Raw genomic sequence first — 21715 nt, 5'->3', positions numbered from 1 at the left:
TAAATCGGCATAAAGCGACTTTATCCAAATGAAAAAAGATCAAGTCGGAAATGGATTACCCACGATCCAATTGCTGTGCTACTATAATTAATTTTATCTTTTATTTTCTTCGTGTATCTTTGGCGTCACCTGTAAGTATTTTATTACACCTATTATCTCTTGTTTCTCTCAGTCGGAGAATTTTCGATCGTATATACTTGAGAGTGCAACTTAATACATATAGCTTTTTTTCGTTAGGTGTTAGATAATGTTGTGTCGCAGATACCGCTTGCTGTCTCTTCGAAAGCGCAAGCAGTCGCGATTACGGAACACATAACAGTGTAATAAAAGAAAAGAAGTTTTTTTTTTTTACGTAAAAATATTTAATTAACATGTTTCTTCCTAAAGCGGTATTTGCGCACGAGTCGTTGCGTTAAAGACGCACGTTTTTATTGGTCTTATCGTGACGTCTTATCATGAAGTCTTCGTGCTCTTGTCTAAATTGTGTAACATGTCGATATGTGAAAGCCGTGACATTTATCTGTCAGTCAGTATTCTATTTTTCTACATTACAGATTGTGACTTGTGACGTGTAACTGTTCCCAATATGTCTATACATAATATATTCAGGAGTTTTTATATATTTCTAAAAAATAATACTATTTACATTTTAGCACAAGTGAAACATAATTTACATTTTATCATATAAATGCATAAATATTATTATAAAATACCATTACGCATAGCATTATATATTAGAAGATAAATGAAATGTAGTTTCTTTCCTTTGTAAGACAAAGCTTTTTTTAGGCACAAACATTATTGCAGTGGAGTAAGGTACACATTTACACAGAATAGATTTTTTGAGAATAGATTAAATGTAATGTTTACATTAATAAGCATTGTCAAATTAAAAAAAATTATTAATTATATTAATTATATAATTAATAATTATATATCATAAAAGGAATTAAGAAGAAATCAATAAAGAATAATAACGCGCAAATAAAAACATCCTGAATGTATAATCTTCTCTCATAAAAAATTCATAGCTGCTGTGAAATTAGACGTACGACGTACGTTATCGTGAAAGGTTATCGGATCAGCTGATATTACTATGCTTCGAGTTTAGTTTGCAGCGTAATACAGTTTATCGAGAAATAGAGAGAGAATCATGAAGCAATATCGGAGTTCTAGGTGCTCATATTGGGAGCAGTTATAATACAAGATCGCATCGCTTAACAATTATTGTCATAATTTTTGTTTTCTAATTGCTATAAACATATAGCACTTGCTGTTTTTTTTGCTAAACATTTTGGCTTTTTTTTATTACTTATTGCAATATTTTTTTCACGGATTATACGTGATAGCATAATTATATATAGTGACTTAGAAAAAAGTTCTGCTATTTTAAATATTTGCATTAATAGATTAATAATCTTAGTCGGGAATTATTTTAAAAAGCTTTACATCCCTGTACTGATCAGATGTCAACCCCCGTCGAAATGTCAAAGTTGCTACGCGAGAATTTCTATTGCAAGTAAATAAAACATTCCACTTCTCTCACATGAGAAATCTTTTGCCTCAGACGACACTTGCCGGTCGGATGAGTTTACCTGCGCGAACAAGCACTGTATCCAGCAGCTGTGGGTCTGCGACAACGACAACGATTGCGGGGACAACAGCGATGAGAAAGGTTGCGGGCCGGTAACGTGTCATCCTGGCACTGATTTTGCGTGTTCCGAGAATTATTGCATAACGTCGCGATGGAGATGCGACGGCGACTACGATTGTCCCGATCGATCCGACGAAATAGGATGCAAGGTACCTCGTCTTCATACTGATCCCGTCAGAGTATCGGATGGTTGAAGAGATTTGCGAGATTGTTAAGAGTAAAGAAACTCGAGAGAAAAAAAATGCAATACGATTTATGTAAATATCGTATTGCACGTAAATCTGATGTTTCTTTGGCATTCACTCTCTTAGGATATCCACGGGAAGAAGACGAGCAACTGTGACAAGGAGTTCGATTGCGACGATGGTGTTACTTGCATCCATCAGACTTGGGTATGCGACGGCGAAAAGGACTGTCCTAATGGTGCGGACGAATCCCCACAGAGATGCCACAATGTGACTTGCAGACCCGATCAATTCCAATGCGAAGATCGACGTTCTTGCATCTCGGGTATGCAATATTTAAAGATACAACATTTCTATAGTAAACTGCTTGTAATTATTATTACGTTAAACATAAAATTACAATAAAATACGACAAATTGGTGAAAAATGTTTTTGTTTCATGGGATAATGGCATAATTTAAGTGTGAACAGACTGCAAAATTATATTCAGCCTTAATATTACCAAGATATTGAATTCCAAAAATTAATAAGTTAATACACAAGATGTATATGATTTTTTATATCATTATTTACATAAAGAATCTGTCGTTTTACATAGTCGCGCGAATCGCCCTATAATGCTTCGGATTTTCAACGATTCGTATGTTTAGGTCATCTATACTGCAACGGTAAAGCCGAATGTGCCGACGGAAGCGACGAGAAGAATTGCACGAGCAAAATCATAAGCTGTGATCCGCGAATTCAGTTCGAGTGCAGCGAGGGCTCGTGCATTCCTTTGGAAAACGTTTGCAACAAAAATCCAGATTGCATCGGGTGGGAGGATGAGAGCGCCGAGCTCTGCGGCGTGAACGAGTGTGCAAAAAACAACGGTGGATGCTCGCAGATTTGCGTTGATTTGCCTATTGGTTATCGATGCGATTGCCGTGCAGGCTATAGGCTCATCGACAACCGTACATGCGATGGTATGACCAGAGTTCTTGTATTGTCAAATGTTAACATATTATTTTTTTAAGTTTCTGGTTTCTCTCTCTCTCTCTCTCTCTCTCTCTCTCTCTCACCGCGAGATTATTTTATCTTTCTGCAGATATTGATGAATGCTTGGAACCGGGCAGCTGTTCTCAGTTTTGCCAGAATGAAAAGGGCAGCTTCAAATGCAGCTGCGCCACCGGTTATCTTAAAGATCCGCGGAATTTAACACGCTGTAAAGCCGCGGAGGGTCACGCAAGTCTGTTATTCGCCCGTCGACATGATATCCGAAAAGTAGCTCTAGACCGTCAAGAGATGACCGCCATCGTTAATAATACTAAAATGGCAACGGCTTTGGACTTTGTTTTTCGCACTGGAATGATTTTCTGGAGCGACATTAGTGAAAAGAAAATTTACAAGTATGTCATAATTTTCTTATATAGCTAGAAAGTCTCTATTATTAAGTTTCATATTGAGAGATATATTGACCGAATGATATGTTCAGAGCTCCAATAGATGAAGGAAATGAGCGCACAGTCGTTATCGAAAACGATTTCACCACATCAGATGGATTGGCAGTTGATTGGATTTACAGTCATATTTATTGGACAGACTCTGGGAAAGATACCATCGAATTGGCCAATTTCGAAGGAAATATGAGGAAGACTTTGATACGAGATCGCATTCAGGAACCTAGAGCAATAGCACTGAATCCATTGGAGGGTTGGATGTTTTGGACAGACTGGAGCGACGAGGCTCGTATTGAACGAGCCGGCATGGACGGCACTCATCGATCGGTAGGAAACGGAAATTATAATGTTAATTAAAAAGTAGTATTAATATTATCGAAGAATATGTTACTCGAACATCACAAAATTTAAGATGTCTCTAGAAATCAGTTTAAAAGGAACAATTATGTATGAGTCATTAATAAAACATATTAAATGTGTTTTTCAAGCAATTTGCCTTGATTTCTAACAAGAGTCTATTACAGGTGATTGTCGGTAATGATGTCAAGTGGCCTAATGGCTTAACTTTAGACTTGATTGGCAAGAGAGTATATTGGGTAGACGCAAAACTAAACATCATAGGTTCCTGTAATTACGACGGTACGGGCAGACGAACGGTTTTGTACTCTCCCGATAGCCTTAGGCATCCCTTCAGTATAACGACTTTTGAGGATTACGTGTACTGGACCGATTGGGATAAGGAAACGATCTTTAAAGCTAACAAATTCACCGGCAAGGAAGTAGAACCTGTAACGTCGATCAGAACGCTCCAGCATCCGATGGTAGTCCATGTATATCATCCTTACAGACAGCCTGATGGAATGAATCAATGTCAGGCTGTCAATGGACATTGCAGCCATCTGTGTTTGCCCGCGCCTAAAATCAACTCTAGATCACCACTATTGTCGTGCGCCTGTCCTGACGGCTTACGGTTATTACCCGATGGATTGATGTGCGTGGAAAATGGTGAGTCAGTCATGGGGAAAGATATCGTGATTGATGAATGACCTTCCACCACTGAGCTACTATGCTATTTTCAACTGCTTCGTCATAGTAGCTTTTTGTCGTAGTAACCGATTTATGAGAAATAAACATGCCAATTATTTTATAACTCTTTTCTATAATTTTGTAATCGTATTTTTAGCATAACGTAGTGTTTTCAAGTTATATTAAAAGTAATTTCTTAATTATTGGTAATAGACATCATACATTACGAATTACAAAATATTTCTCTAAATGAACAAATTAGTTAATTAATAGGCAGTCACGGAAAGTTATTCGTCAATTTATTATAAATATGTTATAGATCTGCAGTATAGTACATTATGAGAATGAAATCTAAATTCCAGATAGTATTGCATGTCGTTGGTGCATTCTAATTTATTAATGCTTATTATGCAAGAAAGATGTTCAAAATGTCATTTTTTTCTTTAAATTCCTACAAATCTTTTGTAGTCGGCTAGTTAGTTATTACGCTTGTATGCAGATGTGCGCATATAATTATTAACATCGATATCTCATAAACAGTCGTTGCACAATAACAAATCATCTATGGCATTATCATTCTTATATAAATTCATAAATAAAACAGTATGATGAAAACGTGCAAGTGCTCGGATACGAAAAAATTATTACAAACAAAGCGTATATTTTTAGTGCATAAAGTTGATCATTTAGGACTTTAATAAAAATTTTTCTAAATTTTTTTTATTAATGTCCGACAGTTGCTTGAAGACGTTATGAGGTTATTATTTACATTGTTTCATTTATTTGCATTCGTGTTGCATGTATTTGGGATATTCCAGTTACTACGACCATAGCACCGTCCACGCAAGCACCCATGATGCCGTTCCAGAGGCTCAAGCCTCTGAATGTTACAACAACTGCCAGTAAGTTTGGTTGGATGATATTCTTTCAATACACGCGGATCTTTCTGGGATATATTAAGCGTTTATCTAATTATATTATTACACATAATTAATTAATTAATCATTTAAACATCTATTAATTCAGGGTGATTTATTCTTGGGATACATTTTATACTGGGCTTCATAAAAACCACTAATTAAACTACTAATTATTAAAAAATATATTGATAACTCTATTATTTAAGAGCGAAATATTGAATGCTGAATTTAAAACATTTTTTTTCCTTTTTAAGAAAATGGAAAGTGGAAATTCGTTAAATACATATCTAAATTCTTTATTTAGTATTTAGTATTTGATATACAAGATATTTCAGATATAAGTAGTATATATTAGAGATGCTCTATCTCTATATACATATATGTATATTAAATCAATTTGTGACTAATTTAAAGTCAATTTTTCCTGAACAAATACATCAGAAAATTGATTTGCAAGTTAAACAATTTTCCGGTAACTAAAATTTTATTCTCTTTTTATTTAATTTAAATAAATCTCTTTCTAAAAAAGGCGTATTAACTAAATGTCGAACGTATCGAAGTCGTATCAAAATGTTGAAGCCTTTTTTCCATGGTACTGATTGGCTTAATAAATTTGTTATTTGAGTTACAAATATATGTAAATTTGTAAAAAAAAAAAAAAAAAAAAAAAATAGAAAATTTAATTTTTTAAAATTTTTTCTCTACGTGTTTTTATTAAAGAAAAATTGACTTTAGGTTTATCAGAAGATCCATGAATAACAAGTTATTTGCTAAATCTAAGAATCTAACAATCTATATATTGAATTAATATTTATTGTTATTTGTTAACAAATTTGATTGATTAAAACTAATTATTTAATTATTTATTTAAAAGATACTCTTTACAATTTATTTTGTAATCTTTTATGATATAAAATTGTAGATATGATTAGATATATTAAATGTTACTTTGCATTATACGAATGTGCCCTGTGCATGCATTTTTTTTCTTAAAAATGTGCATTTACTTGATAGCACAGTTAGTGTTTTCTAGATTTAGATTTTTAGTCTGTTTTTATAATTACAATCATTGTATATATGACCACAGAAATGAATTTATTAAGTTCTTACTAATTATTTGTATTAACTCTGCTATAGTAATGAATGTGCTGGAATGAGAAATGATTTTTGGAATCTCTTTACATCAAACACCAACCATACTAATTTATGTTTTGGAATTTTAATATCAAATATGATATTTCTAGAACCACTATCCTCAGCTGATGCAGATGGAAAGAGAAATTTAGCAACTGAATCAACAGATCCTGGTTTAGTCGCCGGCATCGTAATAGGCGTAGTGACCTTAGGACTGTTATTACTCGCACTTGTTGCAGTACTATGCTACAGGCATTATCTTCACCGTAATGTTACTAGCATGAACTTCGATAATCCCGTCTACAGAAAGACTACAGAAGATCAATTTAGTCTTGAGAAAAATAGATTTCCGCTTCCTGCAGCTACAGTTGGAGAGGAGGTAAAAATAATCATCAACTATATAATTATTTTAAATTAATTTTTGCTTAAAAGATTTTAACAGATAATTTTTATGGATTATGGGAAAAATCATAAATATTTTTGACGGATAAAATAAAATTTTAGAAAATTTTTTTATGTGAAAAGTTTTACCATATATTATTTGTTTCAGGCTCAAGAACCATTGACAAGTCCTGGAACAAATGATTATGTTTAAGGCTCAGTCTGTCAATATAAAGGGTTTAAACAGGCTACTGAAGTACTATATCGACCAAGTGATAAAACCATGTAAAGAAAGATGAGGTATTTGCGTTGAAAGAGCCTGTCCAAACGCATCATGCCTGCGCTCGCTCGCAAGCCTGCCAACCAACTGTGATTATGTTAATTTCTTTTGTATCTATTTCTTTACAAACTTTAGCACTTTGTCACTCAAATATATGTATATTATGCGCGCAATATTTAGATTTGCTCTAGGACGTAAAAGGAGAAATATCTTAAGAAACTTGCCAAATAACCGATACTTCATGTAGCCAAATAGTTTGCTAAGGACTTAAGATTCCTACTTAACAGTTTTCCTATTAAGTAACATAATTTGTAATATAATACTTTTTAGATCGATTTAGCATGGCCTGGCGCACGTAGCGTATGATTTTACATGCGCTATGTATATTAAGAATATTAACTTGTTATCGTTTAATTATTTATTCAGAGATATGCAATGGACATTTTTTGGGTAGAATTTCTACGTAAGATATTACTTTTTTTTAGTAATAATATCTTATGCAAGTCATATGTAAATAATGCGAAAAATCTCAATCGTGTATTATTAAAATTATTTAAAATTATTTAAATTATTTTACGCGGGTTAAAATGCAATATGAAAGTTACAACAATTAAATGCATGTTGTGAAACAAACTATCATCCGACTAAAACGGAATAAGAGGCTATAACTATTATTTTCTTTCATCTTGAGTTATTGTAATTCTCTTTTGTTATATAAGAAATAAAAACCATTTTTTATAAAAGGCACATTCAGTATGTGTATATATATATCTATATATATATATATAATCATGTTTTTTTATTATTAGAGGAAAGTCCCCTATATTGAGTATAAGTGGGTTTGCGATTATTGGAAATAAGCTTCTCCATTACATTTGTACTTCAGAGGCATTAAATGAAGTTTTCTAATTGCAATACCGATGTATTTTGCACTTTATTAACGATTTCTCGGGATATCTCAAATTAGGAGCACACTTTTTCGATTTTGCACGAAGCTCATTTTTTACATTTTTTTAATTTTCAGAAAAATTAATATTTAAATTAGATTTTACATTTTAGCATCTTAAAGCTTATTAAATTTCCTTCAAAATGACTTACTATATTTTTCAATTCTGCCCATTCCGATAATCACACGAAATAGATGTGGTATCTCATAATAGGGGATTTTCCTCTATATGTATATTGTAGTCTTCTCTGTAATTTAGATTTAAGAGTATATTTATACATAATTCGCTCCGTGTTAATTATTCAAAAACAAAGTTGAAAATCGCGAATGATAGAAAAAATATATGCTCAGAAGAAATTTCTCCTTTTATGTCTGCGTAATGCCGTACAATGCCATAGACATATGTGACATATGCATAGACATATGTAAGGACTTTCCAGCAACTATCTGTATATTGATGGGTGGTCCATATCACGAAGAAATCGCTCCATTTACAAATATTATCGTTTATGTAGTAAAACGGAAAGAGCATTGTTGTAACGACTTGAGCTCAATGACAGTAAGTGTAACTGTGCGTTTGTTAAAAGGGAACTGTTGTCAAGTACTTCAATCTACTAAAGAAATCAGTGTATTTGTATAGAATTATTCCGTCGGGCTTAAGAGTTTTATTTACTTCATAAATATCAATATGTATGCGTATATATGTATGTAAAAAGTGTAGCAAAAATTGAGTGTAAAAGCGCTACAACAGAAAGCTGGCGAAAAATTAAGCTATCGAAGTTTACGTAGCTTTTATTATTCTGGAATTCCTATATACATATATACACATATATATAATATAATATTACTATATTAAAAATGATTAAATGTGAAAAAACATTTTATTAGATAAGATTATTAACAAATATAATATTAGATTGGTGAAAAGGACTATGTACAGTTGACAGATAGCGGATTGTTCTCACAAAAGAATTCTGCCAACAGTTTCATGCTTTTGCTGAAACAAATTGATATTTACAAGTCAATAATTTATATATATTTTATCTGGTCTTGTTTCCGTGGGACCAAGGAATTTTGTACAGGAGATATAAATAATATTTCTAGTTTTCATCATAAAGATAATCTATATAACATTGTGCAACATAACAATTGTGCCAAATATGGAAAAAAAACTGAAATCGAAAATTATGCATTTTATATTTTTTTGTAAGAAAATTTACGTATATTTATAACTCGACAATTTAACTCCTATATTGATTAATGAATATCTTTCTACATGGTACCAAGCCAAATTCCATCGATTCCTCCTATCTACGACCAGCTGTCTGTTAACAGGAACATGGTGTAATTGTAAGTGCAAGAAGCAAAGTCCAAAATTAAGATATAGAGGCTTGGTGGTAATTTTAATCAAAAAAATAGAAGTGTGTGTATGGTGAGAGTTGCAATTAACTGTGAAAATCGTCAAGATATAACGTCCTAGCCAATTTATCCGCCAAAATCGTGTCAAACATTATTTCTATGCGACGTATGTACATGTATTACATATATGTACAATGAGATTTTAAAATAGATCATCAAATTTTGTAGTTGTATTCTTTCGGTCAGTTTAAAATCGATAAATAATCGACGCGCAATTTACTACGTTGAAAAAAGTATATAAAATCCACACCGAAATATCATTATTAGGCTACCAAGATCCAGCTCGAAAATGGCATTTTCGTTAACTGTAAGATTCATATTGGTCCTATTTTATTTATTGAAGAAAGAAGTAATTCCATATTTATATATTAAAGCATGTGTTTACAAAATTTGGTAGTTTATTTTAGAATCATTCCGTATGCATATACAAAGTGAATCGATGCTTGTATCTGAAATATTTGTAAGTGAAGATGTTAAGAGATATGAAAATAATCGACATTTCTTTACGTGAAACTGTATAAATTTTCATGCATAAATTAATTTTTTTCATTATTTGGCGTATAAAATGTCTCAACTGATATAAGAAAGAAAGATATAGATGCATTTGAAACAAAGATTGTATTACAAGCAATTTAATCTGAGCAAAAATGGCACTTTTTATCGATTAATGAGATATGATCTTATTATACAATAATCGAATACTTCGAACTGAAATATGACATGCCGCATGCGTGTGTTTAATTTTTCATTTTCGTTTGATTTTACCACAATATTTTTGAAAGCAGAATGATGAGAAAAGCCTGCATAAAAAAGATTGGCTCCACGTTCAAAAAATTAAAGTAATTTTCATATACCGTATATATCTTATACATCTTGAGAATTATCATATTTCTTGAAGACAACAAAATTGTTTCAGATGCAAACGTTTAGAAATGACGAATTACTTTGTGAGCATACGAGGTACACACTCGCGCGTAACGTAAATATACTTCAAAAGAAATATATATATATATATATATATATATATATATATATATATATACACACGCACACATATAATTTATTATAATGATTGTATAAATAAAGTATACAAACTAAATTGCAGTAACGCCACGTTATTATCATACCTATGGAAGATTGTGAAATGTAAAATTTGTAAATACGCCTATTTGAAAATATAAATAGTGAATCATTTCTCTACCGAGTTGTGAATTTTCCCAAGTTTTTAAAAGAGAAATATAGTAACAAGCACACAGTGCTGAAACATTACTATACATATATTTGTAATTAATTAGATAAGAGTAATTAAGAGAATCTCTAGAGATACCAATTCAAATAGTTTATTTGAATTTCAAGGGATCTCTGTCTCTTAACATTTATTATTCATATCTCACATTTTTTACTCTATATTGCTAATATTTCAGATATATGTGCATATAATCAACCGTATAAATTTCACCCGGTGGAAATTCTACTTACTTCTGCTTACGGCCAACATCGATTCTTTACTTCTACGGTTACAGACGGCCGAATCGAGCAACGCGATTAGTCGAAACCTTACTGTTACGTTCTACGGAAAAGTGTGTGTGCCCTGTTTAAAGACGCGCGCGCCGAGTACGATACGATTTTCCGATTGGTCCGTGCCAGTGGGGGGTCCCAGTGTCCACGAATACGAAATCGTAGCGGCTCGCTCATGGTGGAAGGTGGAAGGTGGAACTGGTGGAAGTGTCTCTCGTTCCTGTCTGCTGCTCCCCTGCTGTGTTGCGTAGTAGGTAAGGTCGTACGGTCGTGTTCGGAAGGTGAACGCGTGTTGAAAGGGCTCGTCCGAGGAAACGGCATGATGATCAGCGGTACCGGTTCACCCTTTTACGTGTGGCGTATGGCCGTGATGGTGACTGGTGAACGTAGAACTAAGTGTATCAGCAGTGACGATGCGTTGTGATCTTAGTTGTCGTTGTACGAATAAGTCGAGGCCGTCGTCGTCGTCGTCGTCGTCGTCGCCGCCGCCGCCGCTGTCACCGCCGTCGTCATCGTCGCCGTCGCCGTCGACGTCGCCGACGTCGTCGCCGTCGCCGTCATTGGTCGCGCGTTGTCGTCGTTACCCACCTCGGTATTTGGCACCGGCATCCCGACACGGTCCGTCGTGGAATGGCAGCGGCCCTAAAGAAAAATCACTCACGCAGAAGATTGGCCGCCCTCACATTCCTGTCCAACATCTCTCTCGACGGCAGTCACCGGGACACCAGGTTCGCCGTCCTGTCACGCAGCGGGCCGGGTCACGCGCGCAGGCACAGCGATGGCCAGTCGTCGTCGTCGGAGCAGCAGCAGCAGCAGCAGGCGGTGCTGGAGGCCGTGTGCCGGAGCGCCGACTTCGAGGCCTCCGTGGAGCTGGATCCGCCCGTAGACGTCTGCCCCCAGGTGCCGGAGACGTCGCACGACTTGCCGCAGAGTGAGACGACGATAGAGCAGAACAACTCGCCGCAGCCGGCGCAGAAGAGCGCAACCGATCACAACTCCTTCAGTTCCGATTCGGACGGACTGCTCACCCCCGCCAAGGCAGCGGTTACCATGTTCTTGGAGCAGGAGAGAAATCACTTGCAGTTTTCTTGCGGCATGCACAGTTCGTTCAGAGAACGGTAAATGTCCCTCGCTCCGCATCAGTCCGGGTTTGTTTTCTATTGCTGAACCAGCTGCGCTAGTTCAGAGTTTATCTTTTGCCTTCCAATGTGGAGTAAGAAAGATAAACTCCGAACCAGCGCTGCCGGTTCAACGATAGAAAACAGACCCAGAAGACCCTGTGTCAAAATATTCGAGCGACGTGATCTGTTAGTATGACGTAACACAGGTAACTTTTTGCTCCGAATTATTAACAGCTGAACGCAAAGTCGACAAAGTTTGACACGTAAACTATGTATATTGAGTGCTCTGTTATCTATATAAATTGAGATTTTTCTCTTATCTTGAGTAACATGCGAAAACTAATTTTCTTTAGAATTTCTTTTCCTCCAAACGAGATATCGCTTATCACGAGTAAATTAATAATATATTTTTTATCTTATCTTTTAAGCCTTTGTTTCCGAAATAGGTCGCGATAATTCATGATAATAGAACTGATTGAATGTTAAAAGTAAACAGTTACATGTATGTATATATTATTTTAAAAATTTGCAATATGAACATTTTTAGCGTAGAGAGATGACTTTGAATTAAGATCGTATGTTCTGTAATAAAATAATTTATTAGCGGGCAGTAAGGAACAGGCGGCTACAGGCCATATCTTTCGAAATGTTTCAAATATGTTCTAAATTATGCGTATCAAATTCTTTAAACATCCTTCTGATAAGAGAAAGCCCAGAGTAATTAAACACGTATGAAAATCTCGGCGCTATAATGTTCCATCTCAGACTGTCTTGGTACAGATAAGATTGAATGACACTTAATGGATTCAGATAACATTATCAAAAGCGTCTACAGTATCACAAACAAAAACATCGTGAAACTTGATTGCATTCCGTCCATACATTGCGCGCATATCTGGTGTATAATTCGCACATTCTATGTATAATTATGATTTTTTTTTGTTCAGTTGAGGTTTCTTAACGGATTTTGAAATTGTTTTGACATTTTTTTTAAACAAATGTGTAGCTAAACATATTTTACATAATAAGAAATTAAATTGCAATGTTTTTTAATTAAATTTTACGAAGACAAATAAGATTTTATCTTTTATTTTATTTTAAATTAAGCCTTGTCTTGCAGAATGTCACTTTACGAATTAGTTATTTTTAGAACTAATTGTATTTAAGATCGGAAATTAAGAAAATATTACTAAATTAATTTTTGCTAGTAGCAAACTGGCTTCAGTTTGTTCAGAAAAAAAAAAAAGAAAGAATAGTGTTACATAAATTTATTTTTTCTTTGAATAATAACACGCATTCTACACATATACTTATGTAATACAATGTTTTATTAATGGAAAATTATATTCTTAGAACGGGGACTACCGGAAGCGACTATTCTTTACCAGAGAGACGTGTGGGGTCTCTGCAATATAAGAAGCGCATAAGTCATCAAACATCTACGCTTTCGGAAGATATTAAGCATCAATACAATAGTAGCAACGAAAGCATTGGCTCCATACACTCGAAAGCACAATCGTTAAAACCAAAGACAAAGGCAGTGAACAGTGTGCAAACTGTTTCTACAAATAGTAGCATAATACCGGAGATTACGAAGGAATTGCGTTTGATGCAACGACCTGTGAACGGCTGTAAATTTGGGGATGATAGAATGGTTTTGGTATCGAACCGACATGTGCCATTTGTAATATTTTCTGCTATTCCATACAATAAAGGACAACGTTCCAGTTGGTAAGGCTCACATATGGAGAGATATCTATGAAAATATTTAAATATATGTATTTTTTTAAATCTTTATCTTCTGTTATTATATATCTTTTTTAGTTGTAGATGTTTAGTTTATACTAAATTTTAAGTTAAAATTTTTAACTATGAGAAGATTTGGAAAAAAAGTTACAACTTGCTCCAAAATTTTCGACATTAAATATGTTTAAAATCATATATCTTATGAAATATTAATAATATTAAAGGAAAATATAATAAAATCTAAAAATATTAAAATATTTTTAAATTTATTGTTATCACTTTTATTTTTTTAACTCAGCTTATTATTGTTTTGTTGCCTGTAGATTGTTTATACTTTGATTACAGTTTCTATGAATATATTTGATACTACTTTTGGATAATGTCTAATATAATAATTTTAATAAAATTACATTATGATATTATGATGATTCACAGGTCAGAATTACGTAAAGATACATGTCGAAGGAAAAATGTGTCATCTCAAAGACCATTATCAGCAATTAATGACAGCATTGATCCATTTAGGTTGCTGGGAATAGAGCATGCTAAGGATGGCCAAGTATTAGAGATAATTATTTTATTCCTCTGATTCTAACATCAGAAAATTAATCTAATGCTCAATTGTCTATTATCGATTAATTTTGTAGGAAATATCTTACGGGCAACTACTTGTACCATCTCGGCAATTCCTAAAGGATAAAAAAATGAATCTAATTGAGAACGAACCTATGGAACTTACGCATTTTATACCTAATAAACATCATGTGGTACAAAGGTATAGCAATAAATATGTTTATTAGTAGAATAACTTATTTCTCCTTTATATGTTTAATTTGATATCACAGTTATAATATAACTGAGTGTACTGTGTATATACACGCATATGCACACACATACACGCACACAAACGATATATGTTTATCCTTTTTTTTATATATTGTTTTTATTCGTGTATCCTATACATCAAGCTTTTAGCTAAGGTTTAGAGTTTAAAAAAATCATGAAACAAATCGACCTTTTAACTTTCTTCAATATATGAGATGTTTAGCTGTTACTGCCTTAAAATTGAAGAGTATAATTATATCCCTTCAAATATTTATGAATAGAAACAAACACTGAGAAATGTTAATATTTATTAAAGAATTTCTCATTTTAACAATCATTTAGTAGTTTGTAGTTTCATAATTCGTAGCTGCAGTACTGTCTAGACATCTTTTAATCTCTTTCAGTATCATAGGTAATACGTGCATAGATTCATATATCATATATTTGTTTTTGTAACAAAACATCAACCATCTTTTTGCAGGACAAAAACAATTACTTGGAATGTGGATCACAAAAAATGGTAAAAATTATTGTACAATATATGTGTAATGAAATAGAGAAATGTTAGATAGATTTAAATGTACGGCGTACAGATACAAAAGTCTACAACAAGTATATTTCTTAAAATTTTATTATAATTCTGCAAAAGATGTGTTGTAAAAATCAATCATTAGATTATTCATAATCATTTTATAATCTGTACATGGTAATGATGATGATTACATTTTATAAGTAAGAGATATAATAAATATTTTTTTTTTTTTACTAATACATATAAAAATTTACAGATATTATAATTCTACTTAACAGAATATAAAATTTTCTTATATTCTAAAGTTTATTATACACACTAAAGTTTATAGTAAATAAGTTATATTTAAAAAATATTTTATTCACATTGTGTGATCATGATTAATACATATGTATATATGTCGATCATATACAAAAATTACATACATACATTTTTTTATATTATTCACTAAAATGTCTAATAAATGTGCACACATCGCAGAATAGTTTCACATTACATTTTTGTTATATATATGAAGAAAAAATACTTGTGCTACTTATAAGCATTTTAAAATTATGTAAATGTAGCATGTGTTTATATGTATTCATTGTATATTTTTTACATCTGTAAATAGCATTCCAGAAGTCTCTTATACATTTTCTAAAATATTAATTCTTTTTCATGAATTTAAAATCAATTTTTCTTAGTGAAAATTGATTAGCAGACTGATTATTATAATAATTTTTAAATTTTATACATTTATAATTTAGCATCAAATAAAATTTAAACGTAAATATTTTTATTACAATATTCTTTTACTTGTGATTAAAAATTAATAATCTCTCAATTTTAGATTATTCTTAATGCTCTTCGTTAATTTTTAATATTTGTTAATGAGAGAAATATAACAATTCTGGAGAACATTGCATATTGCATGTCAAAAAATAAAATAATTTATATAATACACATTTTATAATATATATATTTTTTAATTTTAGGTGTCTTTCTTATGATACAGCTACAAATCGTGCTCATTATATAACTTCCGAGTCTCCACCATTGTCTTTTAGTGGCGATTCCAAAGGTGAGTACAAAAAACATAATTTAAATATCTTATCAAATTGTACAAGATTAATATTGCGTATAATTATTTTACTGCGTGTTATTACAGTCTACGAATGGGATGAACAATCTACTCAATATAATCCAAACTTATTGGATGATCCAGAACTTATTGCTGGAAAACATAGAACGTTACTAACCTTTACATCATATATGGTATATATCTTAATTCTTATTGTTTTAATTAATGATTGATGAAAAATTTTGATTAATACAACTCAATATTTTATGTATATAGGCATCTGTTATTGATTATGTAAGACCTTCCGATTTGAAGAAAGAATTAAATGATAAATTTAAAGAGAAATTTCCACACATTCAACTCACTCTCAGTAAGCTTCGCAGGTACGTCCAATTTATATATAATTTATATGCTCAATTGTGCTATTATATATATATATATATATTTTTACAAGTTCTTCTTTCAGCTTAAAACGAGAAATGAGAAAAATAGCTAAATTAGAATATGGTATTGATTTACTCACTGTTGCAATGGCCTACGTATATTTTGAGAAACTTATTCTTCGAAATATCGTGACGAAGCAGACACGGAAGTTATGTGCTGGTGCTTGCTTACTTCTCGCAGCAAAATTCAACGACGTGAAAGGCGATATTCTTAAATCCCTCATCGAGGTATCTTTATCGTGTATTATGTAATAATAAAGTTTTTACACAATAATTACCATTACTATTATTTACAGAGAATTGAGGGTGTATTCCGATTAAATCGCAAGGACTTAATTACGTCTGAGTTTGCCGTGTTGGTAGCTTTAGAATTTGGTTTGCATTTGCCAACATGGGAAATATTTCCTCATTATCAGCGATTGATTTATGAATCTTGACATCCTTTCGTATCATTCTTTTCACGCAATTTCAAAACCTCCTTATGAGAAAATCTCGGAGCGGTAAAGCATATCTGTAATAAATAATCTTAATGTCTGAAAGCTGTATAAATAATATTCGAAGCAGTACATTTATGTATGACATACTTTTTCTTTTCGCCACTTTGACTTAATTCAGTTATACATATATGATTTAATGGAACGGACTATATAAGAAATAATTATGATTGAAAGAATAAAATAGGAATATAGGTTTTTTTTTAATTATAATAATTTGTTTTGCAAGTTACCAATGTAGTAATTGCTGCACGCTGTGAATACTTTATTATTTGAATAATCTTATCTGTCTGTTCGAATGTCGGTAAATGGATGATGTTAAAACTAAATTACGTTTAATATATATATATATATATTATCACATTATATTAAAATATTTGTTTTATAAGATGTAGATATTAAAGTTATGGAAGTGAGAAATTTGTGAAATATAATTCGAATTATCTTATGAGAGATATACCAGCGGTTTTGTGATATGCAATTCTTTCTAGATAAATGCATACGATAGTTTTAAAATAAGCTTGTTTTACTGATTACATTTTTTTTATATATTTTACTGTTTCTGTGTTAGAATATATAGCCCTAATCAGTTTAATAAAAATAATACAGAGCAAGAGATTAAAAACGAGCTAAATAACCCTCTTGTTTAAAGTAAAAAGAACATCAGATTAAAGTGTTTTGATTGAAGAAAAATATCAAACAGTATTTTCTTTTTTTCTAAAACACAATTTTTATATAAAAATTATTTTTTAACTGCAAGAGTTATTTAGTTGACCTTTAAATATGTCATTCTTTTACTTTCTCCGATGGTATACATTTCACAAAACTGCTGTTCTTATTTTAATTGTATAGATTTTTTTTTATAAAAAAATACTTTCTGAAAATATCTTAATATAAAATTGCTGTGCGTACGAAATAATCAATAGAAACTTGGTATTTCTTACAAATATAACAAAACAGAAAATTAGACGTAAATACATGTGTGACAAGGCCACGGTCAACGTGACGCTACAAATGCTTCGAAGCATTCCTCTTCTCTTTTCTTTCAATGAAGAAAGAAGGAGAAGAAGAACGCTCCAAAGCATTTGTAGCGTCACGTTGACCGTAGCCAATATGAAAATACTTAAGAGAGCATTTCCTGCAACTCTTAACACGATTAAAGCTTAAAATAGATGTACTTATATGGCAGCAAACAATCAGATAAAAAATAATATTTCGCAATAGTTATCTGTATTCTTTGAACTAATAATGTCATATTAATGCTACAGTAGAAATATCCATTTATCTAACAACGATTATATTTATAATACAAAGTTAAATTATATGGCATGCATGGAAAAAAGGTCTTCATAAATATTTACTCAAAGTTATTATAAATGTCATGTGAAGTTGATACATTAAATTTCTTCAATTTTTTAGTTTTTTTATGATCTACTTTAATACCAAAAACACATATGTTTTATGCATCAGTAGAGTATTCTGATAAAAGTTATATTTCAAGTTTATAATTCACACTAATAATATATTCTTCCAATTTTTACAATATCCACAGTGATCAAGATTATATAATATTATAAGTGTTATTAGAATATGATACGACTATATCTTGTTTTGAAATCTTGTTTGTTTTGTAATATAGAAATAAGTTGTTTTTAATTATATATGTATAAATAAAATTAGGTATATATTTTATCACAAAGTAACACGTAACCAACATTTTATTTTTCATTAATGTCGGTTTTCTCGTTTTCTTCATTTTAATTATTGATAAAATATTCTGATCGTTGTAAATAACACAGCAATTGAATGTAATAAAAATAACCTCTTGTAGCATTATAAAAAATAAGCGATATTCTATATTGTATACATTTATTTTATCACTTAATTGTATTTAAGCTCAGCCTTTCTTTTTAGATAATGCTAATATATTGCGGATTTTTTCAAATTAAACATGTAGATGCATCTCTTATTTTTAGATTGATATTAGAAACGTATGAGATGTATGTCTTTCTGAAGTGTTTTAATTCAGATTCGTAACACAGTTTTCTTACAAACCGACCAAAATAAACATGCTGTATTTAATATATAGTTTTACTTATGCTTTGCAGTACGTGAAATGTTTTATGCATATTATAAATCAATGAGACTAAAGGCCAAAGCACGGACTTTTGTATAACGCATCATAATACATAAGCATAAGAAAATGGATTGACCTATTTCCTTATGCACATGTATATAGATAGACTAATCAATTTTCTTATAACTCAGTTATAAGTTTAAGTGTTGTTTAAAGGCCACAGCACACACTTTTGCATAATGCATAAACAAAAAAAATTTGATTAGTCTATATATATATTATATATGTGCATAAGGAAATAGACTAGTCCATTTTCTTATTCTTATGCATTATGCGTTATGCAAAAGTGTGTGCTTCGGCTTTAAACAACACTTAAACTGTTGTGAGTTATAGAATATATATTATATATAGATATATATGCTCTGTGCTCAATTATATTTATCTGTTGTATAGAATTGACATCTCGCTCAATTTTTACATGTTATAGAAGACATCATTTCATTTGTGGTATCTTTTATTCTTATAGACTATCGCAGCACTTCAGTTTCACAAATAACTATTTAACAGAATATAAATGTTTTAGGACTATTTCGTGTTGTACTATCAATTTTATCACTGTATAGAGACGCATTGTTTTCTTACCAACTGTCGCATTTTTTGAAAACGATATTCGTTTCTAATAAGAAAGTGTAAGGAAGGATGCAAAAATACAAGATACTCACATATTTTATACATGTACATGTGCATAGAGTATATACATTACTTGTACAGTTCAATTTCATATAACTGAAGGAGAATATTCCTTTTAGCATCATCCCATTCTTGTAACACTAGTAAAACATTTTGTAAGTAATCGAGTAAGTGCTTGTAGAAAACGTTGAGATAAATGTGGGGAAGAATTATTGACTTGAACATAGAAAGCAAAATACATATAAAGAATATTTGGTCTATATTTCTATCTGGTGTCCCGTTTAGAGCCAAATATGGCCATCCGATTCAATTAAAGTTTTAGTTTGTGCAGAAGGTAATATCATTAATATCGCGAGTTGAGAATCATATAGCCATATCTGGTTCTAAACCTATGAAAAATACAGACCTAGAGTATAGATGTGTTTGAAGATATAGTGGTAGTCCTAAAAATAATTAGTTTTTATGTAAACTTCTATGATACCACTTTTAATATCATAGTCCAGTAAATCTCTTCAGCGTACTCGTTATCAAAAAAATATCTCCTAGTTGCAGTTTTTACATAGGAATTTCATATTTTCATAAGCAAATTTCACATGCGATATTTATCCTCGATAAGTTAATAATTTTTGTTTTATATGTCGTGACGCCCTTCGATTTTCAAGAACCAACTTTAGGCGAACTTTAGGCGTGAACGAATCATTTCTACATTTATTCAACTAAACCACACACATATATGTCTATATAAAATGTCCCATTGCGCATTTTCTCCGGATGCTAAAACTTACAATATAAAATATATCAAGCTTTAGATCTCTGGCGAAGTTTCACATTAAAATTTCCTTTAAATTGCACGCATTCTTGCTAAAAATTGCGATTTTTTAGTCTTGTAACTATAAAATTACTAAAATACTACTACAATCCGGCAATAAAATTATTGTCTTTAGCATCAATGACCGAGAGGAAATGTGCGATGTGTTACAAATACGTACATGAATACACCACACATACATAATACTCCGAATTTTACTACGTACATCTGGAATCAAGAGACACGGCAGTGTCTCGCACTAAGTACATAAACTTAACAGTGACAACGTGTATGTCTAGTACACAGCAGAGTGTGTCAATTATAACAGAATATATTCACAATAGCACAACCCACACATACATACATATTTATCCCGGGTAGTAAATCATTCAAAAGAAAAGGTTCTTTAGTTATATGATTCATGATATTATGTCAGTAATGTACCCCGATAATGTTTGAAATATACGTGTGTATGTTAAATCGACTATTGATTTCTCATTTTACCCTAGCATCTAACTACTATATGGGCTATAATCTACATGGGCTCCTACAAATATTAGCCAACATTAATTGCAGTTTAACTTAATCTTCTATTTTTTTATAAAGTAGAATTATAGGAAGCTAATGTTCTCATATCTCAATTTTATATACTCATACGAATTATTTATTTATGCGAGATATTCTGTTATTATTGTATCAATAATTCTTTGACTAGTTTAGAATTTTTTCTAAACAAAGATAAAAATATTGTAATTATAAAAATAAATAAATATATAATAAAATAAATCTAATCTGTAAAACTATATAGCGTGAATGGAAAGATAAGGTCCACCTTTGATTAGGAAGTGAAAGAGGAGCTCGAGTCGAATACATATATAATATGTGTATACAAATTTTTGTTGTATTCGTTATAGTTCGGTAAATACAGAGCTTGATACGTACGCGGTATGTTAGGCTTAGGTTTAACATCTGCAAAATAAGCATATATGGCTGCATTCCGACACTGTCAGTACTGCA

General features: G+C 31.6%; 2 protein-coding genes across 7 annotated transcripts in view; both read left to right on the top strand.

Moving 5' to 3' along the window:
• The window catches only part of LOC143908155 (low-density lipoprotein receptor), a 29370-nt gene extending 20273 nt beyond the window's left edge, over nt 1–9097 (top strand). For 4 of the 5 annotated variants that reach the window (XM_077425540.1, XM_077425542.1, XM_077425544.1 and 1 more), the window contains 9 exons: nt 1568–1803; nt 1966–2164; nt 2490–2801; nt 2924–3224; nt 3311–3602; nt 3800–4280; nt 5120–5203; nt 6466–6734; nt 6906–9097. In XM_077425540.1, the coding sequence (XP_077281666.1) occupies nt 1568–1803; nt 1966–2164; nt 2490–2801; nt 2924–3224; nt 3311–3602; nt 3800–4280; nt 5120–5203; nt 6466–6734; nt 6906–6950 (2219 nt within the window). In that variant the 3' untranslated portion in view covers nt 6951–9097. The remainder of the gene's footprint in view (nt 1–1567; nt 1804–1965; nt 2165–2489; nt 2802–2923; nt 3225–3310; nt 3603–3799; nt 4281–5119; nt 5204–6465; nt 6735–6905) is intronic. The other variant, XM_077425541.1, reaches the window with a different exon arrangement.
• A 1982-nt stretch (nt 9098–11079) lies between these two features.
• Nucleotides 11080–21182, top strand: LOC143908160 (CDK5 and ABL1 enzyme substrate 2). Of its 2 annotated transcripts, XM_077425555.1 has the most exons (10): nt 11080–12017; nt 13374–13751; nt 14202–14325; nt 14414–14541; nt 15073–15111; nt 16101–16186; nt 16274–16380; nt 16463–16569; nt 16653–16857; nt 16926–21182. In XM_077425555.1, the coding sequence occupies exons 1-10, from the start codon at nt 11530–11532 to the stop codon at nt 17064–17066; spliced, it is 1803 nt and encodes a 600-aa protein (XP_077281681.1). In that variant the 5' UTR covers nt 11080–11529; the 3' UTR covers nt 17067–21182. The 2 variants fall into 2 exon arrangements, with proteins under 2 accessions (XP_077281681.1, XP_077281682.1); XM_077425556.1 differs by lacking the exon at nt 15073–15111 and having other exon boundaries at nt 11081–12017.
• Nucleotides 21183–21715: the final 533 nt, after the last annotated feature.

This window comes from Temnothorax americanus, unplaced genomic scaffold, assembly GCF_048541705.1.
Source record: "Temnothorax americanus isolate GAGA-0224 unplaced genomic scaffold, ASM4854170v1 Scaffold9, whole genome shotgun sequence".
NCBI classification, from domain to species: Eukaryota; Metazoa; Arthropoda; class Insecta; order Hymenoptera; family Formicidae; genus Temnothorax; species Temnothorax americanus.
This window is presented reverse-complemented; position numbering and strand designations above follow the sequence as displayed.

Excerpts from the sequence above, each read along its gene's own strand:
- LOC143908160 (XM_077425555.1), top strand. The coding sequence starts at position 11,530 with ATGGCAGCGGCCCTAAAGAAAAATCACTCACGCAGAAGATTGGCCGCC. Across the intron at positions 14,326-14,413 it reads AGCATGCTAAGGATGGCCAA|GAAATATCTTACGGGCAACT; the intron begins GTATTAGAGATA and ends TTAATTTTGTAG. Across the intron at positions 16,381-16,462 it reads TAACCTTTACATCATATATG|GCATCTGTTATTGATTATGT; the intron begins GTATATATCTTA and ends TTATGTATATAG.